This window comes from Jaculus jaculus, chromosome 6 (genome assembly GCF_020740685.1).
Source record: "Jaculus jaculus isolate mJacJac1 chromosome 6, mJacJac1.mat.Y.cur, whole genome shotgun sequence".
NCBI classification, from domain to species: domain Eukaryota; kingdom Metazoa; phylum Chordata; class Mammalia; order Rodentia; family Dipodidae; genus Jaculus; species Jaculus jaculus.
This window is the reverse complement of record NC_059107.1, coordinates 41394780-41408674: the sequence shown is the minus strand read 5'-3', so window position 1 is coordinate 41408674 and position 13895 is coordinate 41394780. Positions and strand designations below refer to the sequence as shown.

The window sequence follows — 13895 nt, the reverse complement described above, 5'->3', positions numbered from 1 at the left end:
TGAGCTCATGCAGGTACCAAACATCCCACTTTCCTCATGCAGCAGGTGGTCAGCCCCCCAGGGAATAGTTGTCGTAGCAACTCCAGGTTTCGGTGGTCACATCTTTCCAGTGTAGTGGTCTCCTCCCCCATGTGAACAGTGGTCATCTTATTCAATAATCCTTGTCTTAGCCCACCTGTGTCATTATTTTCTCACCTCACCCAGGTAAAGTTTATTCTCTCATTTTAAACAGGCCTCTACTCTCACATGCATCTCTAGTGCCATCATTCTATGTAGCACAAATCTCAGCTATCCCAGGTAACACTGTGACAGTTGTCTCAGATCACCAAAGAAACTGTAGACTCAACACACCTAACAATTTTAGTCCTGATTCTAACAAGTAACAATGTTTTGCAGCTCACCAATGTAGCTCAACTCACCAAGATAACACTGATAATTTTTCCTTCACCTGAGAAACATGTACTTCTTGGTCTAATCAGCAAACAGTGATTCTATTATGTCACCCATGGAAGTGCAATTCTCAGACACCTTTCTAATAGTGGTTGTAAAATTCATGAGGAAACAATGATTCTCATTTTCCACAGGTCGCAATCACCTCAGACCTCCTGGTTAATTATGGTCACAGAAACTGCAGATAGGAGATCCTAGCTCACAGACATAACAGTGGGTCACATCTCATCCAGTTAACAAGTCTCAGCTCTTTCAAGAAATTAATATCTCACCACACATAGGTAACAGTAGTTCTCATTCACCCAGGTGGCGGTGGTTTAAGTCACTGTATGCCAGAGGGCTTTAACTACCACAGGCAGCAGTGGGTATGAGCTCTTCCAGGTATCAGATTCTCAGCTCATTCAAGAAATGGGTTTCGAATCCCCATGCAGTAGTGGTTCCTATGAATACATGTAACAGTCTCAGCTCACACAGGTAACACATCATTCCTCATATAGAAATCAGGGGTCTCACCTCCCCCAGGTAATTGGTTCTCACTCACCAAAGCAGTAATGGTTCAGACCTCACCCAAAGACCCTGGTTCCTAGATCAAGCAAGTGAGCATTGACTGAGCTCGATTAGCAATCACAGCTCTCCCAATTAACAGCCAGCTTACCTCTGCAGGTAACTGTGAATCTCAGCTCACACAGTGACTGTGGTAATCAGCTTACTTACACAGTACTAGTGTCCTGAACTAACAGTGGTCTTGGCTCACGTGGAAACAGAAGTTTTTACCTCATACAGATAATGAAGGTCTCTGCTTCCCCAGTAAATGGGAAGGCCTCATATAATGCAGGCAATAGTGTCCACAACTTACCAAGGCAAACTAGTTGTTCTGTGTTCAAAGAGGAAACAGTTGTTCTTAGCTCACCCAGGGATCACTGGTTCCCATAATCCTCAGTTATCTCAGCTTTCCAGGCAACAATGGTTCTTAAAACAGAAACTATCATCTTAGCTCTCCCAAGGAACAGTGGTCTCAGATCTTCTAGGTATCAAAGGTTTTTCAGTCCTTCCCAGCTAACAGTGATGCAGACAGGAAATGTGGCTTAGGCAGAAGACATCCAATGGACTCAATTCTTTCTGTCCTGTAAAGTGTCACTAGGCTTGATTTCTGACTTTACAGATTGGGACTTTAAAGGTTAAGTGTTTTCAGCAATGCATATTTTCTCTGCAGTGCTTTTAGCACATATCTTTGCAATGTGCAAAGATAACACTGCACTTTTTTTTTTCTGAACCCACAATAGACCTGCTGAACTTGACCCATGTTTTTCCTTACCTAATCTCTCAAGAGTGTCTGATGTTAAGCAAGGAGGGTCTTTCTTATTTGTAGCCTGTCTCCCTGGCACGTGGATTCAAAGCCCATCTAAGGGCTTTCAGGCATCCCTCTGTCCTGTACTAGCTCTCATAAGCTCCTGCTCTGAGTTTTCCAGATAGTGTCAAGATCCTCTGATTGATAGAGATTTTCATGATGTTGAAGTATGGCACCTCACCCTGAACTCTCCTGACAGTGCATAGTATTTGTTAGTTTTCATGAAAACTTAGTTGAGGATGGTAGAAAATGCATTACAATACAACTCAGGGAACACAGGTTCCCAGCTCATACAGGTGATGATGATCTCCAGAAAGACTGGGGATAGGCACAAAGAAGCAACTGTAGACACAGTGAAACTGCAGATACAATAAAGACATTATTTAAAGCATACTGTTAAACTTGACAACATGTGCATGGTATCTCATTTATATTCATTGAATTCTTGTACCACAAAGACAAAAGTTGTTTTATAGGGAAGAAAGGCTTCTAGCCTCAGACCAAGCCAACCTGCTTATCAACAGTGAGAAATGGCTCCATTTGGATCATTTCCCCAACTATGGGCCTCCCAGCAGCAGGGTCAGAGCCAGGACAAGTCTATGTTCTTATTCCACTAGAAAGGCAGGGATATCTAACAAGGAAATATCACAAGAAGAAAGTGAATTGTTTTTACCTCCATCAGTCCCTGTGGGCCTGGAGTCCTGGTATCTAATCTCTGAGCATAGGGCCTCTCTCCATAGGAATCTCAGGGCCTTGCAGTTTGACTCTAGTGGTCAAGACAACTTGTGCTTTGATTTCTCCATCTCAAACACAACATTAATCGCCTCCTGGATACCTGAGAGCCTGGATAGAAGTACAGGAGACTGCACAGCCTTTACCATGCAAGCCTCATGATGGAGCCAGACTGTGCATCCCTCACCATTGAACCTGCACCATGCAGGCCTGATCACATAGAGACCACTAGAAGCCTGGCCACTGGCTACGTTCTCTTCTATGGAAACAGGCTTCCACTCTTTTACAGGATCTTGCCATCATTGCCTTTTCTTTTTATGTATGCACACAGTTCTACATGTTTAGGTATATGTGTGCATGCACCTGTGTACATATATGTGTGTTTGTATAAAACAAACAGCACTCACCACAAATGACTCTCCTAGATAACTTTTTTTTCATTTTTATCATTACTATTATTATTAACATTATTAAGGGATACATTAGGTGTTGGTAGCCTCTTTTTCCACATCCCTGTTCCCATTCCACTGGGGACACTCCTCAGTGGCGTTGCAGGTATTCTCTATGGGAATATTCCCCATAGGAATGGGGCTGCAGGTTTTGTGTTGTGGGAGCAGCAGTCAGTTATTGTGAGTGGGACGGATGCCTCTAGGCAGGATATCTCAACCTGCAGCTCTTGCAATCTTTTCACCCACTCTTCCACAAAATTTCCTGAGCTGTGGTGGGTGTTTTTTAAGTCTACTTCACTGATGAACTCTCAGGAGTGTCTAGATCTCTGGTTGAGTATTGACTGTCCTCAGGGTGTGTCTCCTTCACCCTGGTGCCAGCATGGAAGCAGCGCTCTTGCTCATGTCCCCAGTTCCTCTGTGGTCTCTGCTGTGCCTGTCTGAAGTGTGGGGGTAGTTGACCCCCTCACGTCTCACGACCTTCTGAAAAGGAAGAACAGGTTATCCAACGGAGAGTGAAGTCAGAATAATTTAACTAGGATAATCATCATAAATTTCCAGAAAATTTGATGTATTTAATCCTTGACTTAGCCAAAGTCTAATGGAGAACATAATGTTTGTCACCATAGGATAATAATCTGGTTCTCAATTCCAGATATGGGTCCTTTACACTGCATGGATCTCTTAGCCAATCAGAAAACTATTGGTTACCCACCAAGGCTGTGTGCCACTATTTCACTAGCATGGGAAAAATATCATTATTAATTGTTTCATGTGCACTGGGTCCTACACTTTATAGATCCTACCAGGTCCACAGCGCCACTCCAGAACCAATATGAATCTTTGGAGACATTTATACCCCATCCAAACCACAGCACTCTGTGCAACTTTTTTACCTCACTTATTCCATTTTATATTTACTCACATAGAATTAGAGATATATATTTTAAGTGATGTAAAAATTCTAATGAGACTTATAAGATACCTCAAGGAGTCAGGCAAAAAAAAAATACTCATCACTTGGATATAAGGTGAAGAAACAGCCTTATGTTGTGACCCTGGGGCCAGCTCAATTCTTTCTGCCTGAACCATTTGCTGCCACGCCACATATTCGTAGTCCTTGGAAATGAAGAGATTTGAGTTACACAGGATTTAGTGATAAAGTATACTTATGTTTACATCAAAATGGAAGGAGAGATGGATGGATAGAGATGCTGAGAAGAGTATGAATGGATGCTCTAGAAGGCTGGTAGATGAACAGATGGAGAGCTGAACAGATGGAGAGCTGGGTAAATCAAGATTTGGATGGATGGGTGGATATATAGTTAGAAGGAAGGAGGATTAGATGGATTGATGAGTAGACGAATCCTTAGGGAGATGGAAAGGATGTCATGTGATAAATTGTATGTACATAACAAAATGTTAACTGCAGATATTAAGTGGCAAGGGTATTGATGGGCCATATGTACTTTTCCAATATTTTCACACTACAGATTCGTGAAACAATAACCTCTGGTGGCTGTAAGCTTCAGTGTGACTGTGGTTGTGTAATGATAAATCACATAATTAGAATGACTCCTTAAACGTGAATCATGGAGATGAAACAAGTGATCTTCAGTAAAGCTATTAAACCATGTACATAATGGCTCATGCTATAAGAGAGGGATTATGAAGGGTCAGAAGCAGCTCAAAGGTTTCAATTATACCTCAGACCTATTGGCAGGTGAATGTCTTCCACTACACAAGAAAAGCATGTGCTGACATCAGAGCATGCCTGTCTCCTTCCATTACTTTACTTCATTTGTTCCTTCCCTGCTTCTTTGCTTCCCTCCTTCCTTCCTTCCTTCTTTCTTCTCTCCCTCCATCCTTCTCTCCCTTTCTCCCTTCCTTATTCCTTACCTACCTCCTTCCTTTTTCCTGCCTGAACTCTATACTTTCATTTATCTCTCTTTTATTCCTTTTTCCTTCCTTCCTTCTTCCCATAGTTATTTTGTGTAAGAAATAACAATTAATCCAAGGAGGCACCAGAAGGGCTTCCTGGCAGCAGGGGTATTAGTAGGTTACTGAGAAGAATGTGGTAAAATGGAGACGTGACTTCAGTCCTACTAATCCACAGCAGGAAGTTCCAAACAATAGAACTGAGGTTGTTCGGCTGTAGTCCTTCGTGGCTTTGCTGATACCTTTAGGTTCCTTCAGACAGCTCAAGTGCTCTGATGGGCTCAGAAGAAGGTGTTGGTTTCACAGAGAGGGGAAAGGTGAGGAAAGCCAAATTTTGCTTCTCCTTTAATGGCTCTTGACAGAAAAATGGGACAATCCTGATTGGTTAAGTTCAGAGGCTAGGGAAAGCTGTAAAAGTCCTCCTGGATGACATGGATTTCTGTTCTAATGACAGCCTAGCTCCACCTGGGAGGGATATTTACAGCAAGGACTATGGTCTTTGGTCCGCTAGACATCAGAACAGGGTCCTTTTACAAAAAACAAAACAAAACAAAATGTTTGCTTAACAGAAGATTCAGGCCCTGGGGATGCTGTTATGTCCAGGGTAGCTGTAAGGCATTGGCTAAACACATCATGAGCAGTCTCTTGGCCAGTGAGAGACACACCAGGGCTCCCCAAAGCAGTACAAACCCATGTCACAGGAAATAAAATAGTCAGGCATGAAAGTGGAAGAACACAAGTTGAGATATTTGAGCCCATCCCCACTGAATGGCCTTGCCTCCTCTTAAGCCAGTCAGCCCTAAGACTCCCGACAGAAGCCTCTCTTAACCACAGCAGTCACTCTGGACTCTGAAATGTTCAGAAGGGCCACTGTATTCTGGGAGTCATTGTGTGATATTTGTTTCTTACATGCAGACTCAAAACAGTGATTGACAGGAGACAGAGTCCACCTCACCTACCACCCCAATCCTAATAGCCAGGCCTTTGTTAGCCCAGATCAGTATACAAGGGCAGGTAATAGAGCTTCGATGCAGCTCAGCTTAGAAACATATTTCTAGTTTCTAACATATTTATCTCCCATCACCACTTCTTGTCTTTTTCTCCCTGAAGTACTGCTGCTCTAGACCCAAGGTAAAAAGTGTTTCCTTACTTCTGGATGCTAAGAACTGCAATGCAAATGTGCTAATGCTCACGTGATTGTAGGCGTGTAGATCTTATGCTCGTGGTCGGTCCTTAACATGAAGGCACTTTCCCAGTTTTGTCTGTTCATAAATTTTCTTCTCATTACACTAGGATTTATCCCTGATCACAGTGGACTGGTTCCCCTAGGCTCTAACTTGGCCAAATACCCAGCCCTGCAGTCATTTGTCACTTGTCCTGCAGGGGGCGCCACTAACACATGTCTATCCAGTCAAAACAATTAGGGCTGGCAGTAAGGATGAATAAATAAATAAATATAATAAGAATAAATCTTGCTCCTAGTTAATGATACTATTGGTATCCAGTGATGCCAGCAGGTCTGACCACCTCTGTGAGACTGGTCTGGACACATTTCACATCTAGCCAGGCTGAGGAGGTCATACTGCAGAATTCCAGTTTCTGAAGCAGTAGCTTCGGGTAATCAAAGTAATAAGAAGAGTACGACTGCGACTGCGTGTTCCCAGTTCTACATCACCCAGAACAGTGATTCTTCCTATGGGGTCTCTGGAGTCAAAATGCAGGCATCCATGGGGAGACAAGCCATTGACCATTTCATCATTCACAAAGTTCCCAGCCTCTGTCTGCATTCTGCGTTCACATATCTGAAACGTTGAATGCCCTAGTGACATTTTATGGAGTCAGTGGAGCAAACTCTCCCTCTCCCTCCAAACTATGGCCACCCTATTTCAGGGTTCTGAAAACCCACCTGCATTCACCTCCAGTCAAGGGTGTGAATAAAATGAATTATTGTTTGAAGTGATAGGGAAACAGATTTTAAAGATAAATAATAAGGCAGTCACAGATCACACCCCAATGTAGAATTGCAGACAGAAAAGAATAAAGGAGAAAATTTCACAGAAATCCCAGGGAAATGCATGTTCTAACTTGGTATGTAGCAGTACTACACTGATAAACCACGGACTGTCTTTTTGACAACAGTAAAACCATCATACATTAACCTGCATATCATCATAGGCAGCAATAAGAACCACTCAGAGTTTCTTCAAGGGCAGCTTGTCATGACCAGTGAGGAGCAGCTTCGGGTCCAACTCTCAGAGATGGGTCAGGGTACCCTTGCTATGGGTGCTACTGTGTGATACAGGTGAGGGAGAGGAGAAGAGAAGTTTGGGCACAGTCACTGTCTCCACCAGGGTCCTCTGTGATTCTGCATTGTCACTTGAATTAACGGACTTGGAGGTTTCACATTATTATGTCACAGTATGTTTACTAGATTTCCAGAGCCATGTCTGTGACTATGGTGACACATCACCCGCACAAGGACTTATCATGGAATTGTATCACTATATCTCATTCAATGCAATTGTTTTCAGTTGCATACATTTTCCAGAAATAATTGCATTTTTTTCTGTTTGGATAGACTTCCATGATATATTATGTATCAATTTCATTATCCTTTCTTTAAATTGAAGAAGACATTAGGAGTTGGGAATATCTCCTATATTTATGATTTGGAAGAATTGATATAGCAAAGTGACTATATTAGCAAAAGCAATTTATAGATTAAATTTGACCCCATAAAATTCCAATGTCATTCTTCACAAAAATATAAAAATCAATCTTTAAATATATACAGAGTCACGAAAGACCTCTGATCAGCAAAATAAGCTGGACTCAAAAAAATATGGTATCATCATATATGATTTTAAGCTGTATTCCACAGCCATAGAAACAAAAGCATAGGGTAGGGGCATAAAAACAGACAGATCATCAATTTGCACCCAATAAAATATCCTAATATTAACACACAAACCACTCTAGCTATGTGACTTTTCATTAAAAAAATACAAAACTACACATAAGAGAAAGGGCAGCCTTTGTAATCAGTGGTGCTGGACAAACAGGATATCCCATCATGAATGGGTCAAGCTAGTTGCTCTTCTTTCATCTGACACAAAACTCAACTCCAACTGGACCAAAGATGTGAGGATGAGAACTGATACTCTGAAATACCTAGAGCTAAAATAGAGAAAACTTTTCAAGGTATAGGAATGGATAAGAATTTTCTCAATAGGACTACATTGTTAAAGAAATAAGGGAGGAAATTACCATGTGATATTTTTTTATAATCATGGAAAATGTTAATAAAAATTTAAAAAAATATAAAAAAAGAAATAAGGTCGACAATCAAATAATTGGGACATTCTGACATTATAAAGATTATGTACAGCCATGAATACAGTTAAAAATTAAAATTACTTTGGGATTCTAGAGATGCTATCTTACTCTGTCAGAATAGCTACCAGGCTGACCTAGAATTCACTCTGTAGTCTCAGGGTGGCCTCGAACTCTTGGCGATCCTCCTACATCTGCCTCCTGAGTGCTAGGATTAAAGGCGTGCACTACCATGCCCGGCAACAACGCTAAAATATTTTTGTTCACATGAGAGACTTGATTTCCAGTCTCAAAAGAATAGTAGGACATAATTGATTCCTTACTCATTCTATATTTAAAAAGTATGTAAATGTCACAAAATGCTGACCAAACATGTCCATATTATCATTCCAGAATATGTGATGATGTCATTACATCACAAAATATTATACAGATAAAGTTAATCTAAGGATCTTGAGTTAGATATATTATCCAAAATGGCTTTTGTGAAGTCAACAAAGTCACAACTAATTTTTATAATTTTATTAAAAATTTACATAATCTTCTTAAACCTTCAAATTTGCCTTCCTCATCCACCCTCCACTGATCTCTTTTCTATTGTTCCTTCTTCAGTTTTTATAATCTGATTTATTTTTCTTTTCTTCATTTAATATCTTCAATGACAACATGCTGGTGGGCCCAAAGTTTTGCAGGTCTTCTGCAGGTAACGATGGCCTCTGTGAGATCATGAATGCAATGACCACATTGTGCCTGGAGACAGCATTTCAAATTGTTCCTCCATCCTTTGGCTCTGACATTCTTTCTGCCATCTCCTGATCAATAGTCCCAGAGGTATAATAGAGATGTCTTGGATGGTATAATAGAGATGTTTCACTTAGTGCTAAACACACAGCTATGACTTTGTCTTACCACTTTGGTGAGTCTTGAGTGTCCTCAGTGGTCACCATGATGGGAAAAATAAATTTCCTCTTTCCAAAGGTGAGGGTGGCATTAATATATGAGCATAAACATAACATCACTGGAAAACCTCTCATATTACCACCTAATACAAGTAAGTATCATAAGCATTAATTAATTAAATTAATTGATGGATTGTATTTTGAGGCCTGATCTCCTTATAGCCCAAGCTGATTGGAACTCAGTCACTAGCAACAGGCTGGCCTTGAACACATAGCAATCCTCCTACATCTACTTCTCTACTAGAATTTAAGGTGTGAGACATCATGACTGAAAATAATTATCATAATAACTTTGAATCCACAACATCTCTCATTACCAGATTTTTCACTATAGCATTGCTTTTAAAAAATGCACCCCAATCTTATTGGCGGCATTTGCTTTGCTTTGTACTTAAAGATACTAAGTAACTTTAAATCTCATCTATGTTTATAAGAATGACTCATGGGCCCCAGTCAGTGAGCCTCCGCCAGGACTCAGCTGCCTCCGCCTCGAGCCCCCTCGCTTCCCCACCCTGCGTCCCCCCTGCCCGCCTACTCCCGCAGCAGCCTTCCGCAGTCCGTTTCCACCAAGAAAAAGGAATGTATCGTTATGTCGGCTATCCAGAACCTCCACTCTTTCGACCCCTTTGCTGGTGCAAGTAAGGGTGATGACCTGCTTCCTGCAGGCACTGAGGATAATATCCATTTAAAAATTCAACAGAGGGACGGCAGGAAGACCCTGAGTACTGTCCAAGGGATCGCTAATGATTATGATAAAAAGAAACTAGTGAAGGCATTCAAGAAGAAATTTGCCTGCAATAATATTGTAATTGAACATCCAGAATATGGAGAAGTGACTCAGCTACAGGGTGACCAGCACAAGAACACATGCCAGTCCCTAATAGAGATTGGACTGGCTAAGGACCATCAGCTGAAGGTTCATGGGTTTTAAGTGCTTGTGGCTCTCTCATGTATATAAGTGAGGATTTCCTTGCAATGAGTAGAATGCCCCTTCTGTCCCTTGTCACAAGTTTAAAAACCTCACAGCTTGTATAATGTAACCATCTGAGGTCTGCTTTTAACTTGGACTCGTGTAACTTCATGCAAGAAACTGAAAAGAGCCAAAATAAAAAAGAATGACTCATGGTCTGTAGAGTTGTCAAAAATCTGATTTCTGTGGTTGCAGAAAATTCCACAGGGAAATTACAACACACTTTAGTCGATTTACTGGTACAATAGAAAAACACACACACACACACACACAATAGTAATGAGATGAGATTGTTCTCACATTTTTTAAGAAATAAAAGTACCATAGGTAATTATTTTGTATAGTAAATGGAAAGCAGATACCATAGGGAAATCTATTTTAAAAAAGATAAAAGTAGCCATATACGTACAACTAAGTTTTAATAAAAAATTATTTCGATGTATTTTGAACCATACTGCACTTAGATCAGTATCACTGAACATGGACATCTGCTCACAAATTGCTTACATTATTTTTTATTTGTAGATTTTAAGAAGCAATGCAAACCAACAGTAAGTTTTAACAACAGAATGAGTGGGGAAGCTTCTCTTATCCAGTCAAGAGGCATACTTCCATACTTCCTTATGCTTTTCACATAACTTTACAGCATAAAGGAATTTAATCCAACTGAAACCTTTGTGAAACTGGTCTTGATTAAAATCTTACATGAATTTTCAGCCTCTGGAACTGTTACGCTCTGTGAATTAAAGCAGTGCACCTGTAGATGAACAGAACAACTTGAAAGAAGAGGTTGTACGTAGGGGATATATTTTAGATTGTCTTACAGAAAAGTGACTAAGTTGTCAAACAGTGTCTCTCTCACAGTGGAGGGGCTGAGTTCTTCTTAGCCTCACACTCCGTTACGCTGGACGTTGCAGTTCCAGAAGGGCTGTAGGGTTCGAAGAAAGCTGCTAATCATAATCCAGTTCTGGAAAGTGAAGGAATCTGTGTTCTGATGTCCGTGAAGGTCAGCAACATTAGCATGTATGGTGGCAAGAGTCCGGTGCATTCATTTACCAACCAGAAGCCAAGGGTGAGGGCGGATATCAGTCATGTTTTCACCTCAGATCTCTTCATATCTGGTATGCCACTGGAGACAGCATTTCTTAGATGATCCTAAGTCCAATAAAATTGACAACATAGATTCACCATTGTGATAATTTATTTCAAATTTATTCTCAGACATTCCTGGGTAATAGGATGACAGAGAGACAAACTTTCAGCACCCAAACATTTTCATATGGTCTGTATATTGATTTAATGTGAGTCTATGTTAATTTCCCTAAAAGTCCTGGAACATCTTGAAACTATCATTGGATAGAATGATAGAAGCATGACAGTTGCTACACAACAATAGCTAAGTTTCCTTCCATTCCAGAGTTATCTGTGTTCCAGATAACTCATTGTGAACCTGGCTTTCTTAGGCCTTTTTGGGCTCAGAGGACAAGCAAGTTCTCACTTGAGCAGCTGCCAGGAAGAGTGAATGTAAACCTGAGGTCTAGGAAGTGCTGTGGATTTTCTGGGTGCTACAAATATTTATGTTTAGCAAGTTTTTATAATGGAATATGTATATCACATTTCTCAGTTGGATTTGTTTTTCCAAGTATGTCAGATTCAACCAATCTTCATTAAAATACTTGGGTAAAGTAAAGCTCAGGACCAGGAGCAAGAACAACTCTGCAAGAAAAACAAAAGCACTGAGAACTCTCCTTCCTCATCAAATTTGCCTTTGCATATGAGTACAAGGGCCACATAGATTCATAAGCCAAAATCTGACTACTCTACACCCATCTATTTGCATATATCTTCCTCAGAAACCACAGATGGCTCTTACTTCCCTTTAAGACTTATAAGAAGCGAAGTGTAGTAATTGAGACAGAGATCAGAACGCAAAATGGATTTTCAGGCCCAAATGTTCAGCTTGCTGCTACTCAGTGTCACAGGTATGAGAGAGAGAAGGATCAAAGATGAAAACCTAGAAAACTATGTTCCAATTAAGTTTGAATCTAAGAGAATCCATTGTTTCTTAGTTTTACTTGTTCTGTAGGAAATGAAAATATTCTTGGATCTCAATTTCTAACATCTATTTCTTTTCATCTCTCCTGCATGATCATAGTATCCAGTGGAGAAATTGTGCTCACCCAGTCTCCAGCATCCATGGCTGTTTCTCAAGGAGAGAGAGTCACCATCAGTTGCAGAGCCAGTGAAAGTATTAGTTACATGCACTGGTACCAACAGAAGTCAGGAGCTTCCCCTAAGCTGCTGGTTTATGACATATCAAACCTGGCTTCTGGAGTCCCAGCTCGCTTCAGTGGCAGTGGGTCTGGGACCTCTTTCTCTCTCACCATCAATGGCATGGAGTCTGAAGACGCTGCAATCTATTTCTGTCAACAGTGGAATATCCCTCCCACAGTGATACAGACTGGAACAAAAACCCCTTCAACACAGAGGGCCAGCTGCTCCTTTCAGATAACGGGCATAGTCAAGAGTGACATTGATTTGTGACAAGAGCTCGTCTTTTTTTATGCAGCTAAATACAGGATGAAAGCCATTCAAAGGAGTCAGTTCTTCTGTGGGAAGCAGGAGAATGGGGTGGGTAGGGGCATGATGTTGTAAGGCACCACAAGATTCCCATTTTAGTGAGTGTTGTGAACTTGGATACAGATATTCAAAATAGGGCACAAATTATTGATTTATGACCAAACATGCATTGGCTTATTGAAATGCTCACTGTCAAAATAATTTCCTTGGAAATGTGGAAAAATAATGGCAAAACAACTCCATTTTTCCAAGTCGGAGTCAGTCATGGGAGAGGAGCAACCATGTTCAGATTCAATGACTGAAAAATCAAAGCTATTATCTCTATCCTCTCTGCCTTTTGATTTATTGATGATAATGCTGTGTTTTTATAGAATGCATGTCACTCTAGAAGTTGGGTTGTCTAAAAAAGGAATAGAAATAAGTTTAAAATTTGGAATGGTAAAGTGATTTCAGTCCTCTTTCCACTTTACAGCTTATCTTCTTTGAAATGCTGACACATTGTATAAATATATAGAAATTATGTCATATCAAATAGAGACTTGAGAAACCTGAAACAAGATTCAAAATAGTGACTGCTTCAATTGAAAATTCTTGAAAACAGGCTGGAGAGATTGCTTAGTGGTTAAGGCATTTGCCTGCAAAGCCAATGAACACAGGTTCAATTCCTCAGGACCCACTTAAGCTTGATTCATGAGGAGGCACATGCATCTAGAGTAAGTTTGCAGCAGCTATCCTTAAGTAAATTGCAAATACATAAGTAAAATTAAAGATGCTAGAAAAACATGTTATCTCCTAGACAGGGTTATTGATTTCCTAATGAGTTTTCAAATTGGTTACAAGTTGACAATGAGAAGTTTTTAGTACATTTCTAATTTTCATGCTAATAACGTTCATGCTAACAATGGGCTGGAAACCAGAGAGATGGGAAGCTGTGTGAAAAACTGTACCCTAGAATAAGTCCCCATCTTCCCATTTGTGTATCTCAACTGACTCCTCCTTTGCAAGAGTTTTCAGAACATCCTAAAACCAGGCCGGCACTTGGCAGCTTTCTGACACTTTCCTGTTATTGTTCACAGGAAGCTCTGGAGTCTAACTGTGGCTCTGCGTTTCTTAGAGAGCATTTTCCTTTTCAGATTCCC

At 40.6% G+C, this 13895-nt stretch overlaps 2 protein-coding genes and 1 gene segment (V, D, J or C); 2 read left to right on the top strand and 1 right to left on the bottom strand.

Moving 5' to 3' along the window:
* LOC123461485 (40S ribosomal protein S17-like) overlaps positions 1-6701 on the bottom strand; it is a 34501-nt gene extending 27800 nt beyond the window's left edge. Inside the window, 2 exon segments of the mRNA XM_045152185.1 lie at positions 3990-4095; positions 6498-6701. Of these exon segments, the coding sequence (XP_045008120.1) occupies positions 3990-4095; positions 6498-6701 (310 nt within the window).
* Positions 6702-9795: 3094 nt separating this feature from the next.
* Positions 9796-10137, top strand: LOC101600815 (eukaryotic translation initiation factor 1-like). Its single transcript, XM_045153495.1, has one exon. The coding sequence runs from the start codon at positions 9796-9798 to the stop codon at positions 10135-10137; it is 342 nt and encodes a 113-aa protein (XP_045009430.1).
* Positions 10138-12109: 1972 nt separating this feature from the next.
* LOC123461484 lies at positions 12110-12720 on the top strand. The segment is given in 3 exon segments: positions 12110-12158; positions 12246-12258; positions 12339-12720. Coding segments are annotated over 3 exon segments (444 nt in total).
* Positions 12721-13895: the final 1175 nt, after the last annotated feature.

Bases quoted from the DNA above. Each gene is read 5' to 3' on its own strand.
- LOC101600815 (XM_045153495.1), top strand. From the start codon at position 9,796: ATGTCGGCTATCCAGAACCTCCACTCTTTCGACCCCTTTGCTGGTGCA.